At 41.3% G+C, this 19,484-nt stretch overlaps 6 protein-coding genes across 7 annotated transcripts; 3 read left to right on the top strand and 3 right to left on the bottom strand.

Annotated features, from left to right (window-relative positions):
* Nucleotides 1-209: 209 nt before the first annotated feature.
* Nucleotides 210-1,636, top strand: LOC130699980 (prostaglandin E synthase 3-like). The gene is made up of 4 exons (XM_057522033.2): nt 210-404; nt 657-843; nt 904-1,098; nt 1,191-1,636. The coding sequence occupies exons 1-4, from the start codon at nt 391-393 to the stop codon at nt 1,296-1,298; spliced, it is 504 nt and encodes a 167-aa protein (XP_057378016.1). The 5' UTR covers nt 210-390; the 3' UTR covers nt 1,299-1,636.
* Nucleotides 1,637-3,188: 1,552 nt separating this feature from the next.
* Nucleotides 3,189-11,391, top strand: LOC130699973 (uncharacterized). The gene is given in 7 exon segments (XM_057522020.2): nt 3,189-4,803; nt 7,316-7,401; nt 8,241-8,393; nt 9,693-9,981; nt 10,039-10,311; nt 10,313-10,657; nt 10,721-11,391. Coding segments are annotated over 7 exon segments (3,135 nt in total). The 5' UTR covers nt 3,189-3,273; the 3' UTR covers nt 11,180-11,391.
* Nucleotides 11,349-12,288, bottom strand: LOC130699978 (uncharacterized). Its single transcript, XM_057522030.2, has 3 exons — nt 11,876-12,288; nt 11,625-11,813; nt 11,349-11,566 (listed from the first exon to the last, which is right to left on the bottom strand). Exons 1-3 carry the CDS (start codon nt 12,186-12,188, stop codon nt 11,442-11,444), a joined length of 627 nt encoding a protein of 208 aa, XP_057378013.1. The 5' UTR covers nt 12,189-12,288; the 3' UTR covers nt 11,349-11,441.
* A 345-nt stretch (nt 12,289-12,633) lies between these two features.
* Nucleotides 12,634-15,130, top strand: LOC130699974 (FGGY carbohydrate kinase domain-containing protein-like). The gene is made up of 10 exons (XM_057522021.2): nt 12,634-12,794; nt 12,853-13,000; nt 13,082-13,193; nt 13,253-13,490; nt 13,549-13,676; nt 13,739-13,912; nt 13,973-14,328; nt 14,400-14,474; nt 14,536-14,813; nt 14,878-15,130. The coding sequence occupies exons 1-10, from the start codon at nt 12,754-12,756 to the stop codon at nt 14,957-14,959; spliced, it is 1,632 nt and encodes a 543-aa protein (XP_057378004.1). The 5' UTR covers nt 12,634-12,753; the 3' UTR covers nt 14,960-15,130.
* LOC130699976 (tRNA N6-adenosine threonylcarbamoyltransferase, mitochondrial-like) lies at nt 15,123-17,064 on the bottom strand. 2 transcript variants are annotated; one of them, XM_057522026.2, is made up of 9 exons: nt 16,910-17,062; nt 16,663-16,838; nt 16,335-16,593; nt 16,146-16,274; nt 15,937-16,076; nt 15,793-15,860; nt 15,583-15,731; nt 15,306-15,508; nt 15,123-15,243 (listed from the first exon to the last, which is right to left on the bottom strand). In XM_057522026.2, exons 1-9 carry the CDS (start codon nt 16,994-16,996, stop codon nt 15,144-15,146), a joined length of 1,311 nt encoding a protein of 436 aa, XP_057378009.1. In that variant the 5' UTR covers nt 16,997-17,062; the 3' UTR covers nt 15,123-15,143. The 2 variants fall into 2 exon arrangements, with proteins under 2 accessions (XP_057378009.1, XP_057378011.1); XM_057522028.2 differs by lacking the exon at nt 15,123-15,243 and having other exon boundaries at nt 15,313-15,508; nt 15,587-15,731; nt 16,910-17,064.
* A 546-nt stretch (nt 17,065-17,610) lies between these two features.
* Nucleotides 17,611-19,108, bottom strand: LOC130699967 (ecdysone receptor-like). Its single transcript, XM_057522010.2, has 5 exons — nt 18,997-19,108; nt 18,816-18,935; nt 18,459-18,757; nt 18,028-18,400; nt 17,611-17,961 (listed from the first exon to the last, which is right to left on the bottom strand). Exons 1-5 carry the CDS (start codon nt 19,106-19,108, stop codon nt 17,723-17,725), a joined length of 1,143 nt encoding a protein of 380 aa, XP_057377993.1. The 3' UTR covers nt 17,611-17,722.
* Between the last annotated feature and the right edge of the window lie 376 nt (nt 19,109-19,484).

Raw genomic sequence — 19,484 nt, 5'->3', positions numbered from 1 at the left:
CAGGCGCATAAAGTGGTTCTCTATCATTGTTTCGGGAAATGGCGGTATCTAGCGGCAAGACTTGCATCATTATTCATTTTTGAGAGCCTACCCGAATTCAGTATTTTATTCTCTTTATTGCGTACTTTTACCACCAGATGTCCTCTTGTTTGATCAAAAAATTTTGCAACATCTGAAAGTTGGATGCACACCGGCCATGTATGTTGAAGTAGAACGCGTCCATCGAAACTCCTCGTGTAGTAGAAGCTGAACTCGATTGTTCCAGAGACTCGACGCTGTACTTTTTTTCAGTTTTCTCTTATCAAATCTCTTTGATACCTCAGATTCAGTCCTATCCCTAACGCGTTTACACTTCCATTATTATATCGTCCATTCGTTTCTTACATTACCATGGCCACAGAACAGTGAGTTGATTTTCGTTTTTCCTTGCACCTACGTGTAACCAATAGAAACGTGATCGCATCGACGAATCGGCTAAATTTTGCGATGCCGGTATTCGTCTTTGATAACGTAAAGTAGACATGTTGACTAACAACTTACCTAGAATTGGGAAAAGAAATTGAGATTAAAGTTTTACTGCATTATGAATTGAATCATGTTTGACTGGATGTGATACATGTGGTTTAATTTTACCCATGATGTACTATTCCATTTAGCATAACACCTCCCCCTGCCATGTGGGCACAGAGGAAAAACTTGGTGTCGTTGACTATAAATGTTGAGGACTGCAAGGATCCCGTTATCACTCTTGAACCAACAAAACTTTACTTCAAAGGAACAGGAGGGCCAGACAAAAAGACTTATGAAGTCACGATTGATTTATTCAATGAAATTGACACAGAGGTTGGTTACGAGTTTTGATTCCATTTTACAATTTGGTCAGTTAACACATTGTCGACACAGGAATCAAAATACTTTGTGAGAGAACGCAGCATAGAGTTTTTCCTGCGAAAGAAGGAAGAGGGACCTTATTGGCCCTCCATCTTCAAGGATAAGAAGAAGGTGCACTGGCTCAAAATCGATTTCAATAGGTGGCGTGATGAGGACGACAGCGAGCCAGAAGAAAATGGTGGAGAGGAGTCACAAGACCTCGACGAGGTAAGCGCGTGAGATTCTGATACACGTGGAAGCGATAATGAAAGGCAACATTAAAAAAAGGCTCATCATTAAAATCGTGGTTGTATTTATAGATGATGCGTCGCATGGGCGGTTTGAACAGCGCAGGTGGTCAGGTGGATTTGAACGATCTTGGAGGCAGCGAAGACGAAGACGATGAAGATTTACCCGATTTGGAATAGGACAAATTAAAGGAACGTGTATGATCCCTATTTTGTTCATCCTTTCGGTTCTTATAATAATTTTTTTTCTTTGCTTTTGTTTATTGCCCCGTAAGTTGTTTCATTTATCCTTCGCCCTCAACTTGCAAATTTTCTTGAAAAATTGGAAATGAAATAGAAGCCATTTCCAAAAAAAAAAAAAGGAATCCACAATAAGAAAAACCAACGGCGATTTAACCAAGTATTTGTACACCAGTCTTGCATCTCGTCATGTTCTCGTGTGAGCCGTTTCGAATACAAAAAAAAAAAAAAATAGGAATCAAATCGCAACAAAAATAAGGAACCCACTGCAAGACAAATTTCATATGGTAGAAATGTTATGTTTTTTTTTTTCCAATCGTCGCTTCTTTCCACAGGTGAAAAAGTTAACGGTGCTTGTCAAAATCAGGTGTGAGCGAACTTGCTAGTGAGAAGGTGTTGGACCGACCAGCTCTTTGTTGATGCGTGACAAAGAGGTTCCGGTAGCAGTTTGTATGGATGTGTGCGAAGACACCGAACAAAAGAGAAAACGACTGAAAGTAAAAAAAAAAAAACTTTTTTAATTATTCCAAATGCCAAGTCGTTGGACAGATGTAGGAGAAAAGCGAGGTGTTATCAAAGTCGCTCAAGGCGTTCAAAAAAATAGTTGAGTTATGTCTGCCAACCACAACAGGTGCGACCGATGCCAAAAGTGATGATCACTCGTCTTTGACTTTTGGCACGCCCCCTTTTCCTGTTTGACGCAACGCCAGTTCTTGAATTACAAAAAGGACGAAAGAATTATGATGTTATTATCATCTACGATTTTTACCTATAGACGTTTTGCAGTCGAGCGTGAACTCGATATCGTCGTCTGCCGGACTGGTAAGGTTCAACAGCCGTCTGGATGCGGTACAACACCTCCCCAAATGGACCAACCAAACGTAATTTTTTTTTTCCTTTTGATGGCACATCTTTTTATAGCTCACAGGCTAGTTAAGTTTCACTGATTTTAATGATCGAGATTTTTTTCTTTTTTAAACTCTAAAAATAGTCGTATCAACCACAATGTTTTGTTTGTATGGTTGTGGGAAAAATGATGTGGCTACTTTTAAGATTTCCCTTGTTTCTATCGGATAAAAGTAAACGACCCTACGCCTTCGTTTAAAACATCGAAAATCCAAATGTTTCGTTTGTTTTACGACCGCCCGTACAAAGCGGAAGTTTCTAGTTTTTTTCCCTCGCGTTTCTTTAAACTCTTTTATATTGCAATATTCTCGCGTGACTCAATCAGATAAACTCTTACAGATGGTCATTTTTTAATGTCATCGGCACAAAAAACGGAAGTGTCGGTCAACTTCAATTATGACGTTCATGTCATAATATTGGAATTGAAGACAAAATCGTTTTGTTTAATCCGAAAGTAATTTCCTTGAGCAATTTTCGCTGTTCTACTTGAACAATTTCCTTCATCTTCATTTGCAAACGCAAAACAAACATTCGTTGTAATCTCAGATTTTGGCTGAGAACGAAAAAGTTTAAAAAGTGTTAACAAGGGCCCGATGGCCACCACAGAGCCTAGGGTTGTTTTCTTCTCTGCCTAGTAGTTGGACAGAGCGGGCGTTGACTTGCGTGGATGACCGCGCACTCACGCTACCAACTCTCACACGCCAACAGCCACACACACCTGGCGCTTTTTTTTTCTCTCTCTGATTCTCTCACTCCCGAGGTTTTTTTCGTCTCTCCTTCTCTTAGTTTTTATTCTTAGTTATAACTGCAGGAATCCTGGACCGATGCGGCTAGTTTCACACCAACTTCCGTCAGCGACGGATGGAATTTTTTGCTCGGTTTGTCCAGTTGAACATCGTGTGTGTGTGTGTGTGACTATGTGAGCAGCTCAAGAGTTTGCCCGTGTTTTTTTTAACGTGACGTCATTCCGGTTTCTTCAAATGACAATTAACGAAAACTGAAAACAAAAATGTCGAGTTACAAATTTTCCAGCAAGAAACCGTCCGTCAAGGAATTGTTGGAAGGAGCGACGTTCCGCAAAACATTTACTCCGAAACAACCAGCCCCTCCACCGCCACTGCCACCATCCGTGCATCCATCGGCCAGTCGCGAAGTGCATAATGATAAAAAGATTTTCAATCGACTGTGCGATTTGTTTGGCAAGGACGTTTCGTCGATGAATCAAGTGAACGAATTCCAAGCTGATCCGCCTGCCAAAGCGGCTGCAGACGTCTTGGGTTATTCGTACCAAACTGCGGCGCCAGTGTCATCGCCAGTGGCAGATGTTCACAATAGTAAGATGAAGGCAATAGCAGAAGAGGAAGACGAACAGGCCGAGATGAAAGACCGATTAATGAAGGAAATAAAGCAAAAGATCTCGGAGCGACGCCGCAGGATTTTGCAGCAACGCAGAGATTTGTTTAACGATTCGACCGTCTCCACTTCGTCGGCCGATATCGTAGAAGACGAACAAGAAGACGATCAAACGAAAGGTGATGATCGAGATTTATGGAAAGCTGTTCCAGCGCTAGCCGATCCAGATGCGGACAGCAGTTTCGAAGAGGACGAGAGAGGTCGCTGGGATCCGGATGCTGCATTTTCCGAGGTGGAAAGAATCTTGGAAAGTCTGGAAAGCAATGCGGCCCTTAACGAGGAATTGGTGGGCCGTTTCCGTCTGACCGATCATCATCACCTTGAACAAGGTGGTGCCGATGTGATGGGTGGCAGTGCTAGCACTGGCGACGAGGATAAACACAGCGACGATTCGGGCATGTCCTCGTCGGCCGACACGAGCAATTCCTCCACGGTTTCTTCTTCTTCCTCTTGTTCTACCGGCAACAATCGGCAGGAAGTCTCCGTCGTTGTCAAACCCGTGCGAAAGAGCAAGCAGCAGGTGGCTGCCGCCAGTGGTATCGCAACCCTCGTCGTTAATGACGATGACCAAGTATCGTCTAATGAATACGACGATGAAATCCTACGCAATCGCCAAATATTAAACAATTCCCTCCACATTTACAGCGTCGCTCACGATAGTCCAGTCATCATCGATTCCATCGACCAAGATGTTTTGCATTCATCTCGGGGATCCGAGCATCGCATCCGTCTCGAATTGTCTTCCGCCACGCCGACGCCGTCTTTATCATCGGTAACAACGTTTGGTGGTCCGGCTGAAGGACGCAGTCGACGGGCTGGAACTACATTGACCAACAGCGCTGGGGAAATATTCGGCAGCTTGCGGTCCAATTTGTCAGCGGGAGCGTACAGCACGGGGGAGGCCCTCAACCGAATAGCCCAGCACGTCACGGACAATATCGTCAGGCCTATTGCTGAAACCATGGGTGAAGCTGGGGATGGACTTGTCAGGGCCGCTGAGCCTCTCGTTCAGCACCTTCAGCTTCTAAGTACCCGCCTTCAAGTGCGCTACAGACACGCCGCACAGCACAAGCAATGGCTGCCCCAGTTGAGAGAAACGGCCGAGTGGATTGAAGACATCCCCAAGGTAAATCAATTTTCTTCCTTATTATGGTTGCATGAAAAGGTCACGTGTCTAACGGTTAGCTCGTATACAAACGTTAACCCTTTTTTATGGGTTTCCACGCAACAGTGAACGAAAACGTTCAGACCCCCGTGTGCATTCCCGTAACTGGCTTTTGTCTTATCAGTAATTAATTTTTTCGTACAATTGTTTTTATTTACTCCTAAAATGGTCTAATTGTTTCGTATATCATCATTAGCATTCGACTACTTTTAAAAAATGAGGAAGTAATTCGATTGAGCTCTTTTTCTTTTAATTGTTTTTGTTAATACCCCCTTTTTTTGTGCTGGTATGCAAATCAGGCTATATTCGGCCATTTTCTCTTTTACTCCCGGCTAAATTTTTTTACCGTTTGTCGATCAGCCGTTTTTTTAAGTAGAGAAGAAAACAAAAAGGGATATTTAACAAATAGAGGAAACCATTATTCTTTTTTTTTTTTTTTTGATAGACAGTTTTTTTTTGGGTCGTTTGACCTCGATATTGTATTATTAAATAAAATGATGAAGGAAGTGACCGATCGAATCACGAATCCCTTTGCCAGATTTTTCGCATTTCAAATTAGGTTGAGAAATTTCATTTCACCCAACGGTGGTGTTTCATCAATAACGGTAGTGTAATGGTCGCTGTGCCAAGATTTATTAGTGTATTACTTTTTCCCCCTCTTGGGTGAGAACAAGTCCGTACCTAAATTTGTTACGGTCTGTAACCCCTTTTAACACATTAGAAAAATTTCCGTAAGATCCATTCATTTGCATCTAGACTAACTTGCCATTTGGCAAGTTTTGGGCACTTTGTGTACAAGTAGGTTCTTCTGCGATCGTAAAGAAAAAGGGGCTAATGTTATTGTATCTTTCATTTCTTGAGAGATTTTTTTTCTCCTCGTTAGTTTACGATGCGTGACAAACTGTTGGCAACAGATTTGCACGTTCCGGATGCTTCGAAAGAAAAACAGGCCAGTACTCAAAACGTAGTTTCAATTTTGTTGATAGATGGCGAAGATGTAGCTTTCCGATTTCCATTCCCAAAAGCCCGCCCTCCTGGCGGGCAAAGCACATTCTTCCTTCTTCTATGCACTTTTCTCTCGTCTACTGTACGCTGTTGTGGTGCAGCTCACGGTGCAGGTTAGCTGACCGGACGGCCTAGATATTACAAAAGCAAGAAGCCCAACAGAAAGAGCTCTCAGTCAAATCACCATTTCTCCCCGTTGTGTTCGATCGTGCTGTGTCGTCGCGTCAAAAGTATTTTGTTCAGTTTGTCCTCGTTCGTCTAGTTGTTGTCTTGGGTGAAATCATATTCTACTTTGAATTGGATTTATGGCTAGGCTCAAGAGAGTTTCACACGACAGAGTGTGTTTGGTTCGTTTTCCAAACGAAACTGCAGCTGCCTGTGCGTTTCTGACGAAGTCACTTGATGAATAAACAAGTGAGAAAACTGTCTGAAAAGGAAACCAGTCAGTCAAGTGCATGTCGGTCTCTGTGTGTCTGTTCCGGCTTACACATATCCTATTGTGTGTGTGTGTGTGTGACAAGTTTCGCCAAGATTCAAATTCCTTCCACGAGTTTGCAATAGAAATTGCTGGCAAAAAGCAAAAACATTTTCGCCAAAAAGAAAATGACGACCATATCCAGTATGGTCAGTGTACCTAACCTGCGAAGACTATCAAGCCGAAAGGTATTTCTGCCTTTTCTTTTCTTTTCTTTTAAAGAACCAAGTTGTACAACGCTCTCCCTCTTGAAATGTTTCGCTGTTTCCTTGGTCAAACGATTTGGTTATCCGCTCGAAACGGAAATGGCCCGTCGTTGCACTTGAGCTAGCCAGCGGAATCCCCCCCCTCCTCCTACCCTTCTTTTGTTAGCCATGTGTCTTTCAGATATGGGGAGAATATCTGGAACACACAAAGAAAACACTTCGAGTGCACAAGACCCTCCTTTTTTTTTGTTTTGTGAGCCGTGTCTGGAACTCAAAACCATCTACCATGTAATATCATCGTATATGATCGTTTTTCTTTAACCCTCTCTGCGGGAAAACAACCAAGCCAACAAAATGTGAAATTTCCGGAAGGTCTTTCTTTTATCAATTCTATACCCCCCTCTTGTTTTTGTTTTTTTGGGGTACTCATTGACTAAATCCAACATCTGCGGGTTGTAATGGCCATTAACTCCGAAAGGATCGTCCTTGGAAGAATTTTTGTGTTGAAAATGGTTTTTTCGTGAGTCATCCAGTCACGTGCTGTTTCCAAGAGCTGTGCAAATGTACATGAATGATGAACGAAAAACGCTTCATGGAAATTATCGCGCAATAAAGAGAAGGCGTTGTGTTCACGATTTTGTAATAATAAAAGCCAGTAAAACAGTTTTGAACAATTTTCCAGCCGACAGAGCAATCCGTATTCACGTTGATGTATTATTTAAATTGACAACCGCAATCTCTGGTAGTAAAACCACGTCTAATCATTTTCTTTTTCTCAATTGTTTAGAGTCAAAACGGCTTTGAGGAACTGCGTCTTCACGTCAAAGAGGGCGGCGACCTATGCAAAGAACTGTCATCCATCCTACAAGAGAGGTCAGTGTTTTTATCAATTGTGGCACACACCTGGCTGTTCCAACCTTTGAGGGCGTCATTTCAATAACAAGACGAAAGCGAGATAACAGCAGCACACACACAAAAAATGTTAAACAACGAAAGAAAAAGAGAGAGATAGAAAAAGAAATATTTTTACTAGGTCGCAGAATCGGGGTCTCTGCTGAAATCGTTGGAACGTGAAACTCCCTGTAGCATAAAAGTACCAAAAGATGCACAAGAAATACCCGGTAGTAAAGCGGTGGTCGTGTTGTTTTCTTCCGTGAAAGAAAGAAAACAAAACTGGATTCTCTCCTCTTGTTTTTCACTTGTTTTTACTTCTCTATTTGTCGTGAGGTATCAACGAGAGACAAAAAAATGAATCGGTACTCTATGTATCTCGATTGGCGCACTTTCTCGTCACCACTTGCCCAGAAAGAAAGCGGGATTACATAGTTTAGTCATTGAATAATACCTGTGGGTTTTGAAAAGTCCCTCTCTGTCTATACCCATGGAAGATCACCAACCCCCACGGAGATGGTTGGTAGCAGCTGTAGGAGAAGTATAGCACCAAAAAAGAAAGCCGTGGGAGAGATGTCGGTCACGGGTTCTGTTCGCGGCCGACCACGTTGACACATCTAAACAGGAAAGACATTAAGCCCACACCATTAATGATGCCATTTATTTTGTCAATGAAATTCCGAATTAAAGACTAAAATATTGATTAATCGCACCGGACATTAATTCGCGTAACTGTAATTTGTGGCACAAGACAAAAACGGAAATTGTGCTGAACTTTTAAATTGAAACATGTGAATGGTATTGTTCTTTGTGCAATGCAGGTCAGAGCTTGAGGCCAGTTACGCAAAAGGTTTGGCCAAATTGGCATCGAAATTGCTGAAAACCACGGGCGAACTGCAGGGACCGCACGGGACCGTTACGGCCGGATGGGCCGCTGTCGCCATGGAGATGGAATCGGAAGCCGAGCTACACAAGTAAGTGATTTTTAATATCATTTTTTAATAAAAAAGTAAAAGACGGCAAGAATTGTGGGGATGCACTGACCGGAAGGCGGATTCCGATGAATATATCAACAACGTCAAAGAAAACATGAAAAGCATTCGAGTTCGTGATTCCATGTCGTTACTGCGCGCCTGGTTTGTACATCATCATCATGGATGCCAAAGGCTCTGTCCGATAAAAAACAAAATCTTTGTTGATTATGTGATGGTGTGGTGAAATGGAACTAGTTGGATCGTTTCCAAAGTTTCCCGTGGCGATGGGTTTTATCTGCAGATGAACATCGTTTCATCTTCTACTTTGCATCGTGTTCTATATTTTTCTACCTCTTTTTGAAACATCGAAAAACTTGTACTCAATTTGTGGGGAGCTATGCAAACCAACCTTGGATCACAAACATTTTCAAAACCTGTATTTCTTTTACCAATTGCATCGAGCGCATCGAGTCGCATATCTTTATCGAACCCAAATAGTGTTGGATAAGAAAAAAAAGCCCTTCGCTGGTCACATGTTATGTTTTTCATGCTTCGCTCAAGGCGTCAGTTGCTCGACTCCATGTAAGGTGAACAAGCCGGGCCAAGAGAACTCTAAAAATGGGTGGCGAATAGCTTTCTTTCTCGTCAAGGTATGAGGAAAAGAACGACCTTCGCCGCACTGTATTTGGTAGGGAGACAGGTTTCATTACGTTTCACGCAGATATACTATAGCCTTAACCAGTCTTTCTCTTTTTTTGTTTTGAATTATGATTTACGCCTATGTATTATTATTAGTGTTAATTCACTGCGGCCTTTTTCCACTTTCAATTCCTAAGCTAAAAACAGTGGGCGTCGTTGTTTTACCTTGTTTAATGTCATTTCTTTTCCTCTACTCTTTCCATGTTTGATGCATAATTTAGTCGTGATGCAATCCGTCGAAGCTTTTTCTGGTAAAGCTTCGCGTTCTATTTTGACTATTTACGAAATAATGGGAAAATGCTGTTGGTATTTCTCCTTGTTTCTATTTTGCTTTTGTTTTTCTAAATAACGGAGTGTAAATAGTGTAGCTATTGGTGCAACAAGTTTCCGGATGAGATTCATTTCAATCCGTGCTGTTCGTACAACAACAACTAACTGTGCATCTTCTTTTTCGAATAAAAGAAGAAAAACTCGTTTCCACCTGCGTCATATCGAAACACGGTTGGCTGGCTCGTCAACAGCCCAGCAGACTTTGACGAGATTCGTCTAAATATATACCTTTAAAAAGTAACGGTTATTTTTTTTTGAAACTCAATTTAGATCTCTGTCAGTGGCGCTGTCGGAAGAATTGGTGAAACCGTTGAAGGTGTCTGTCGAATCGCAACACAGAGTGCGAAAGGCCGTCGAGTCTAGCGTTGACAAAACGGGTCGGATGCTGGCCGAATGGCGCAGCGCTCAGGCTAAAGCCAAGAAACACTGCTACCTGAGTGCCAGGGATAACGAAAAAATGCAAGACCAGGTGTTCATCAACAAACCACGAGCCCTCACCGATAAAGAGACGGCCAAGTTGGAAGCCAAGTGCAAAAAGACCCAGGAAGCCGTTAGAAAGGTAAAAAATCGATACGGATGATGACGTCGATGAAACTAATTCTTGTTTTCATAATAGGCTGAAGGCGAATATTACACATGCTGCACCAAAGCGGAGCGATCCCGCCTCGAATGGGAATCGACAACGCAAAGAGGCGGACGATGTTTTCATGCCTTGGAACAAGAAAGACTAGAACAACTGAAAGACTTGCTGTCCAAGTATTATATTTGCTTCCGTGACTATTGCCCGAAAATGTGCCAGGCCGTCGACAGACTGGTCGAGCCGGTTTCGACGTGCAGCGTCGATGCTGACCTGCAGAGCGTCTCCGCCCTGCGCGATTCCGCCCCCACCTTTTGCCGAACAACTCCTTCCGGATTTCTATGCCGAACACATGTCAAACGTCATGAACAGAGAACGGCGCAAAGAAAGTCTGGAACGCTGTCTCCACTGGGTCCGTTCCGACCTGGAACGGGAATCACGTGGAAGACGAGGAGTTGAGAACCTCGCCAAGGCGTTGCAAGAGTCACCTCACTTTGGCGGCGAGGAATCGCAACTAGAAGTGCACGAAAAATTACTCCATTTACGCAGCATGTTGGCATTCCTAGAGATGACGCGTGTTAAATTGCATAATAGCGCCTACGAACTTGAGCCAGTTCGATACCGCAAAGTAGATCATCCCCTCTTCAAATATCTTTCAGTAAGTCTATTTTTTAAAAGTATATTTGATTTATTCCGTACTAAAAATCAATTTTTATTTTAGGTGCATAAAGATAAGCAAGGCATGATGCAGAGCGTTTTAAAATTACCGCATTGGATCGACAATGAAGATATTGAGATCGAACTCATTGAAGACGGCCGGGGAACAGGTGACGGCAATTCTGGGCAAATCGACAGCGACTTTGACGAGTTCAGCAGTCAAGGCAGTGATGGCGAAACCTCGTCTCACACCGTCATCCAACGCAATGGAGCGTCCAGCAATGGTAGTAGTTCAACCTCTTCATCGTCCACGACGACAACGACAAATAATGCGGCAGTTATGGTGCCTTCAGTGGGCAAATGTCGAGCATTGTATAGTTACGCGGCCAATATGTACGACGAACTGAGCATCCAGCCGGGGGATGTCATTAATATTCACGATAAACAGGCAGATGGTTGGTGGCTGGGCGAATTGGGTGGAACTGTAGGTATTTTCCCTGCAACCTACGTGGAAGAAGTTTGAAAATAATGCACGATGCTTCATTTTTTTTTTTTTATTTAATTATGTCTTTCTTGATTTCTCTTCCTTTTTTTCTATCTAAATCTAATCCGACCTTTAATTTTTTAAAAATTCCTTGTCGTGACGAATCGCTACCAAAATAACTGCTAAATTTTTGTTGTTTTCCTGTCTAATGTGAAGAAATAATGAATTTATTACACACGTTTCATACATTACTACAAGGCGGGAAATACGGTTTTTAAAAATTGCAAAGTTTTTGATAGAGTTATAAGGCGACTTCTTTCAAGAAACGATTTCGCATGTGAACCACGAAGCCGGAGAAATCGTTAGTTTTCGCTAAATGCGCCTCCAATTTATCCAGATCTTTTAGCATCGGTACACATTTGATAACTGCAAACAAAATGTGTGATGATAAAAGGAAAAACATTTAAGAAGCAATAGTGATTACCTCTGAATCCATTCTTTGTGAGTTTGATGACGCAGTACTTGCCGTTTGGCATTTGGAAAAGAATTCTAAGACAAACCTCAGGTTCCGAGCAGTGCTGGAAGGTTACACCTAAAATGTCATGGTATGGTTTCAAAAGCAGATTCACCTTGTCATGAGTACTCTTGGAAAGCCTCTCCAGCTCCTCTATTCCTAAACAAAATTTGAATTTGAATGACAATGTAACGTAGAATGATAACATCAAATTTTATTACTGGCTCGCTCCTTGTCTACTGCCAATTGAAGTTCTTGGGCTTTGGTTGTTTCCCGTTTCAATTTTACTTTCAGCTCAACATCCTTTTGTAGAATTCTCTTCTTTTCTTCTTCAGCTTTAGCTTGTTCGGCTGCAATCACAGCTACCTGGGCTTCAGCTCCGGCAATTTTTTTGGCCAGGTTTTCATTGTATCTTATTTTCCGTTGTTCCTCCTCATACGTACTCGAAACGTTTATAACGTATTTGACGATGTTCGTGCTAAGTAGGTGCAGCAGATTCAAGTGTTTGTGTCGCAAATTTTGAACACATTCCATTATTCCAGTATTTAAAGCTTTCCGTTTATTTCGTGGGAGAATGCTGATGACACTTGAGTTTAAAACGGTCCACACCAAAACAAAAAAAAATTACAGCATTCAAATCCGTTGCGTTGCCAAATCTAAAAAACTATAGCTTTCGAAATAAAGGAAGGGGAATTCGAAAATCGAAATTCATCAATACTCAAACAAATAAAAAAATCAAATTAATTATTTTTTAACATCAAATAATTTTGTAAACAAATATTTTGTAATGGATATTTTATAAATTGATTGACACTTGACAGCCATTGTCTCATTGACTCATTGCTATGCAAATGAGGCGCATCAACTGATCTTAATGATAGCATTTAGCGCCTTAGTGGACAAGCACCACTGTCCCGCATGCCCCAGATATGTTCGTGACGTTTGCTTGGTAATCTCGAAAAATATAATCCCTTATCGATGGCATGTTGGCATTATCGGACACAGTCGAACAAAATACTGTATTTTTTCATAACTAAGAGGAAACGTTCAACACTGCTTACTGGAAAACCTGCAAGAGGCGGCGAAATCAAATCCAAAGATGGCGGTTTATTTTATTGGTGTCGATGTTGGAACGGCGAGGTGAGGGTTAAGCCACTTAATCATGCCTGTTTTTGTATTGATTTCTGTCTTTTGCTAGTGTACGGGCTGGCATTTTTGATCAAACTGGCCGATTAGTTAAAAGTTCAGCTCACGAATTAAAAATCTGGAGTCCTAAAGGGACAAGTGGAAACTATTACGAACAATCGTCCGACAATATTTGGGAGTCTTGCTGTAAAGTTATTAAGGTAGGTATCTTTTTTGATCTCCTAAAGCTACATGTCTAGTTTTTACTCATCCCACCTCCTGAAATTCTTCTTGTTTCACAGGAAGTTGTGGAAAATGTGAATCCAGAAGATGTAGCTGGGATCGGATTTGATGCCACTTGTTCTTTAGTTGCTTTAGACAGCAAAGATAAACCAATAACTGTTAGCCCAACAGGTATAGATTAATTGTAGTTGGATGTTAAGAATATAACCCAAAAGTATTGATATGTTTAGGAAATAATCAGCAAAATGTTATCATGTGGATGGATCACAGGGCATCTCAGGAGGCGGAAGTCATTAATGCCCTAAACCACTCTGCCTTCAAGTATGTTGGAGGAAAAGTTTCTCTTGAGATGCAGCTTCCAAAACTTCTGTGGCTTAAAAGAAATCTCTCGGAAAGTTGGTACCAAACAAAAAAATTTATGGACTTGCCAGACTTCCTGACATGGAAAGCCACCAACAGTGAATCCAGGTACTTTAGTTACGGAAGCTGTGGTGAATTTTTTTAAAACTCAAACACATTTTTCTAGGTCTTTATGTAGTGTAGTTTGCAAGTGGAACTATATTATTGATGAGGCAGGGTATCATGGTTGGCCGGGTGACCTATTTGAACTAATAGGTTTAAAAGATCTTTTAGATGAAAATGCAAATACAATTGGTGAGTTCATCAGTAACAATGTTTTCCGTTGAATATTATGTAAACTTGCTTCACATCCACAGGAAGCAACATAAAATTTCCGGGCACACCCCAGGGTTCTGGCTTGACATTAGCTGTTGCCCAAGAACTTGGATTGAAACCTGGCACTCCAGTAGCTACTTCCCTTATTGATGCTTACGCAGGGGCCTTGGCATTGTTTGCTTGCCATGCAGATGTTCCACTAGAACAGAGATTAGGTACAGAAAAACAACCATTTACCAACATTTGGCATTATTTATATCAAATTATATTTGCAGCCCTCATTTGCGGCACTTCAACGTGCCACATGCTGAGCGTTTCCCAGCCGACGTTTATCGACGGAGTATGGGGTCCGTATGCTGACGTTTTATTGCCCGGCATGTGGTTGCTAGAAGGCGGACAGAGCGCTACAGGAAAACTGTTGGACCATATCGTCGAGACTCATCCTTCTTATCCGTCATTAAAGGAACGATTACCTGCAAATACTTCGATTCCTGAAGAACTATCGCGAATGCTTTATGCTATGTCACTCCCCACCGGTCGTCCCCTGTCGAATTTGACAAAAGATATCCATGTATGGCCGGATTTTCATGGAAATCGTTCCCCATTAGCCGATCCCAATATGAAAGGCATGGTAAGTGCTGTGATTAGATAAGTTAAACTTGATAGAAAACTGAAAATATTTATATTTGATGTTTCCAATAGGTTTGTGGTATGACGTTGGACGTGTCGGAAGAGAACTTGGCGTTGCTTTACTTGGCTACCATTCAGGCTTTATGCGTATGTTGGAAAATCTGGTTTTACCAATATCGATATGGTATTTAAAATTATTCTTTTTTAGTATGGAACTCGCCATATTATTGACTGCATGGGTCGAAGCGATTTGGAAATTGGAAGTTTGATGCTTTGTGGCGGATTGACCAAAATAGAATTGTTCGCTGTGACTATGGCTGATGCGATTGGTCTACCAGTCGTACTTCCACACAAGAAAGAAACCGTTTTACTCGGATCAGCAATGTTGGGAGCTAGCGCTTCGACTCACTTCGCCTCGCTTAATGAAGCCATGGCCAATATGGGTGGCCATGGAAGAACAGTTCATCCCAGTCAACAAGATAAACAGTAAGAATGCAATTGTCGACGTTGCATGAAGACCAATCATTTAATCTCTTTGTTTGGCTTCTAGGTTTCACGATCGAAAGTATCAGGTGTTTATGAAAATGCTGCAGGACCAAAAGGAATATAAAAGCATTATGGACTCCAATTAAACAGTAAGTGAACCGACAACATTCCTTTTCAATCAACCCGATGACCGCACGCCCATCCTGCATGGACTAACAATTCAACTTAGTTTCGTTCAACTGAACGGTTATTTTTAAGTAGCATGATGTATACAAATTGGGAATATGTGTAAATAGATAGTAGTTAAGGTAGATGTAGCAATTGTATTAACTAACACTTCACTTTCTTTGGTAGCAACCTGATCCCTTTCTTTTTCAGCGATATGTTACAACTCCGCACATCCTCAATCATATTGGTACCAAGTGTTGCCCTGTTAGAAATGCGGATCTTTTAATTTCGCGTTGAAATGAAATTTAAGAAAACCAAACTGACTTTGGTTCGATGTCGATAGCGTCGATATCTTTTGCGACTCCGACACCTGCCATCCATTTTTCCATGCCGTTCCATGCTATCATGATTCCATTATCAGTGCAAAGCTTAGGCGGTGGGCAAACAAGAGTGTAACCCATCTCGGCACATACAATGCTCAAATATTTGCGGAAATGGCTGTTGCAGGCCACGCCTCCGGATACGACCTAGGCAATTTCGAATTTTTTAATTATGCAGTCACGTGTAATCACACAGGATATAAGAGATTTGGTTTTTATACCAACTTTCTTGCTCCTTCCGGTATCATCTGTTTCATGTCGACATACAACATTCCTCGTTGTACTCTTCTGCAAATGTGAGCAAACAGAGCGTGTTGAAAACTTGCGCACAAGTTGGCAGCAGACGGTAACACTTGATCCGCTTCAATGTCTGCGAAAAACTTCCATAAATTTCACCTTGCTTTCTTTTCTCACGAAAAAATAATGCCTACTGTGGTTTATTTCTTCGCGCTCTACATGTCTGTGGATTTTTGCTCTTAATCCGGAGAAACTGAAAGAACTTTTTTTTGCATTAGCGGATGTCAGTAATGTTTTTCAACAATGGAAATCTAGAGGAAGTTAATGGCTTTACGAACCAGTCGTTGTATTTGTACATCGGTTGGTTGCCGAATTCAAAAGCCGTAGCATCACCTTGCTTAGCTAGCTCTTCGATCGCCTTTCCACCAGATAACGTAGAAAAAGTCGGCAGGTTTCGTAGTTTCAATCTTCTGGCAACCTTTTTTGGGGGAGAAATTATTCTATCAGTCAAGTCTGTTCTTTTTATAATCTTTTATGTCAATTATACTTTATCAAGCACTTCGCCTGGAGCATTATCAATGCTTTCTCCCAGCAGTAGAAATTCATCAATTTTGTTTGCCACAGCTAGTAGACAGTGTCCACCAGATGCCAAGAGAACTAGAAAGGGGAAATCAACCTTTGTTGCAAAGAATGTGTGAGATTAAAAATTGTAGATAATTTTCATAAAGTTTCTTACCTTTTCCACCATTCTTGCTGTCAAAGCGTGAGCTTCCATGTGGTGAATAGGGATGAATGGAATATTCCACGTTTTGCAGAGTTCCTTGGCAAAATGAGTGCCTACAAGCAGGGATAGTGGCATTCCTGGTTTTACTGTTGCTGCTATAGCACTGAGATCTTTGATTTCCAAATTAGCATTTTGTAAAGCTGTTTCGACAATTCTAGAGATGTTTTCAGTGTGGAGGTCTCTTGCTATCGGAGGGATGATGCCACCCATTCTGGTCACAATCAATATTTTGCAAGATGATTTTACAGAAAATTTTTTCAAATGTTTTTGATTTATTTACTCTAAATGAGTCTGTAACTGGGAATGCAAGGCTTCTCCTATTACTTTTCCTTTAGAGTCGACTATTGCTGCACCAGTATCATCACAACTAGTTTCTATCCCTAGTACAAGACTCTGGGGTGAATATCTAGATGTGTGAAGACACTGTGCATTTCTTTTACCCTTTAGTAGGCTTTTCTGGGTATAAAAATTTCATTATAACCAATCTTGTTGCAAGAAATTTACTGTGAGATTGTCGAAAAGTTTACCGTTCTCACATTGCACAACAGTTTATAATAGCATCCAATATTGTTGTAATGAAGTAAGCTATTTTTCACGGACAAGCGGTTGAGCATTTTTAATTGTTAAGTAAAGCTTACTTTCATGCCTCTTTTCGCTTTTAAACATTTGATTCTTTCGTACCGCAGCAGACGACAGTCATGTTGTCGCTGAACGAAAATTGTTAAAATGTCTTGGCTCTTGGGTTCGGCAACCGTATTTTTAAACGAGTAGACTGACAGGCTGCTGAGAAGTGATAGTGACACCTCGGTGATTAAAACGAGAGATATTTGGTGGTCTTATTGCCATCGTTCATTCGTTTCATTATCACATTTTGATTTGAATAGCTTAGGCTTCTAAAAACTCGACCCAGTTGTTTTCCCTCGTGAAATCAATGATCTTTCCACATCTAAAGATTGTCAAGTTAAGAATTTTTTATTGAAAATTTGTATAGGGACAGTTTCCCATGTGAAAAAAAAAGACTCCCTTTGAAAGCTTGATTCCCACAAAGTAAGTCAGGTACATAAAGTTGTGTCTTGAATTCAACAGCCAGCAGCTCAGCTGTTTCTGTTTGAGTTGCGTACAACTCTTTAATTTGCAATCTGTTTTGTATTTCAAGGGTTGCGTGAACTGCGAATTTTGAATTGTTTCACCGTAAATTTCACCGAATCGTAAAAAGCATTTACCGTCTACACTTATTTGTTACGCAATATTTCAAGAAATAATTTCCAGTGCAGAAAATATTTTTTTCCCTATATACCCTGTGTCTAACATAAACTGAACCTATCTTATCTAAAGAAATATTATTGAATATCCCACACTTCGACAAGAAATGGTGGTAATTTCTTGTTTTTATGCTTCAACGAGTAGCACATGTCTGAATTGAGCTTGCTGAGCGTGCGCATTTCAATTAGCACGGATAGGAGCTTGGCAAGGTTGATGGCCATCGGCCCTCGACGACCGATCACGTAGGCCTGCAGCGTTTCCAAGTAACTTTCTTGAATCTTTTCCACCTTACGCGCGTCCACTAGTCCCGAACGTTCTAACGGAATAGCATTCACAGTACGATCGATAGCTAACAAGAGAAAAATAATTTGCAAAATGTCACCTGAAAAGATGTCAATGGCAGTGAGTAGGGCGTATTCGGCATCATCCACTTTCATGACTGACAACAGTTTACCGAAATTGAAAATGGAATCGGCCGTAGGGCCAATTCCAGCCATATTGAACGATTGACGATCATGTCGTTGACCGTTGGCGAAGATGATGGAATCGGTTTTGACGTCATAGCGCCTCGCACAGCGCAACATCATCACCTCACTCGAACAGGCTTTAAGCAGCGTCATTTGGTCGCATCGCAATATCGTTTCGAAACCGGGCAATCGTTTAGAAAAATCGACCGTCAGCTTCACAGTCAGAATTGTCATTTCCGTCATGTACTTGAATTTGGCTTCTGCGTTCATTTGCTCCGTGTCCGATATCTTAACGTTCATTCACATTTAAGAATATTTCAAATTGAAATGAGATTTTTAAGCGTACCGATATTTTTTTCATGTCTTCTTCTGACGGCTGATCGTATTCCTTCTGGTAGGAAATGAGTCGACTAACGAGTTCCTGTTGATCGGCATTGAGGTGCTTGAATCTATTTCCCCTAGTGGTTAGTCTCGTGACGACACGCACGGGTGCTGTCATTTTCTGTTTCAATCGCATTCCCATTGCCAGGCACTTTTTCAAGCGACATTCTTGACATTTACGTCTCATATACATATCAATATAGCAATTATTGTTATTTGTACACCGGTACACTATCTGTGTTGTTAAACTGCGACGGAAAAATCCTAAACGATTTTGTTTTTATTTCATTTTCTCTCTATAATGAAATGAAATCAAAGATACCTTTACATCCTTCGCACGTGAGCACATTGTAATGGAGACCAGAACCTTTATCACCACAAACCAAACACAATTCCTCATTTAACTGCAGGTTTTTCATTTTGATATTTGAGCGTCTGCCATCTATTCAAATTTAATTAGTCACGAATACTCATCGTTCGAAAAGAGCTTAATGAGAATTCACCTAGGACGTGAGATGAAGGTAACAGACATATGTCTGCTGATGGACCGATAAAATTGCCTGTATTGCGTGCCGAGTCGATGTTGTTCGTACCACAACTTTTACTGGCCTGCATCTTAATGGCCTTTCAGTGTAAAAAAAAAAAATGTACCTTTAATGTAGTTTGAAGAAAGATCGTGGGGCAACGACGTTTATACAACGCGACCCATGCTGTTTAATGCCCACGGAGCACTCGTTTTTCTGTTGTTGCGCCATTTGCTAGCGTATTTTATTTCATTGCAGTTTGTTTTCATCGCACCTGCAGTTACTGCAGGTGCGGCAAATAGCTATTGCGTGTGTCTTTTGATGGCATTCCTGATATAACATTGACAATCGCTCATGTGTTTGACCAGTTGTTGCCACGTCCTTTTTCTAAGCTTTCCGCATAGCAGCCGAATGGCGTTGCTTGAACGGGAGTATCGAGTATCATGTATGGTCAGTACAAGGGAACT

The sequence above is a fragment of the Daphnia carinata genome, chromosome 7, assembly GCF_022539665.2.
Source record: "Daphnia carinata strain CSIRO-1 chromosome 7, CSIRO_AGI_Dcar_HiC_V3, whole genome shotgun sequence".
Lineage (NCBI taxonomy): Eukaryota > Metazoa > Arthropoda > Branchiopoda > Diplostraca > Daphniidae > Daphnia > Daphnia carinata.
The sequence above is the reverse complement of the archived record's forward strand: the minus strand, read 5'-3'. Positions and strand labels throughout refer to the sequence as shown.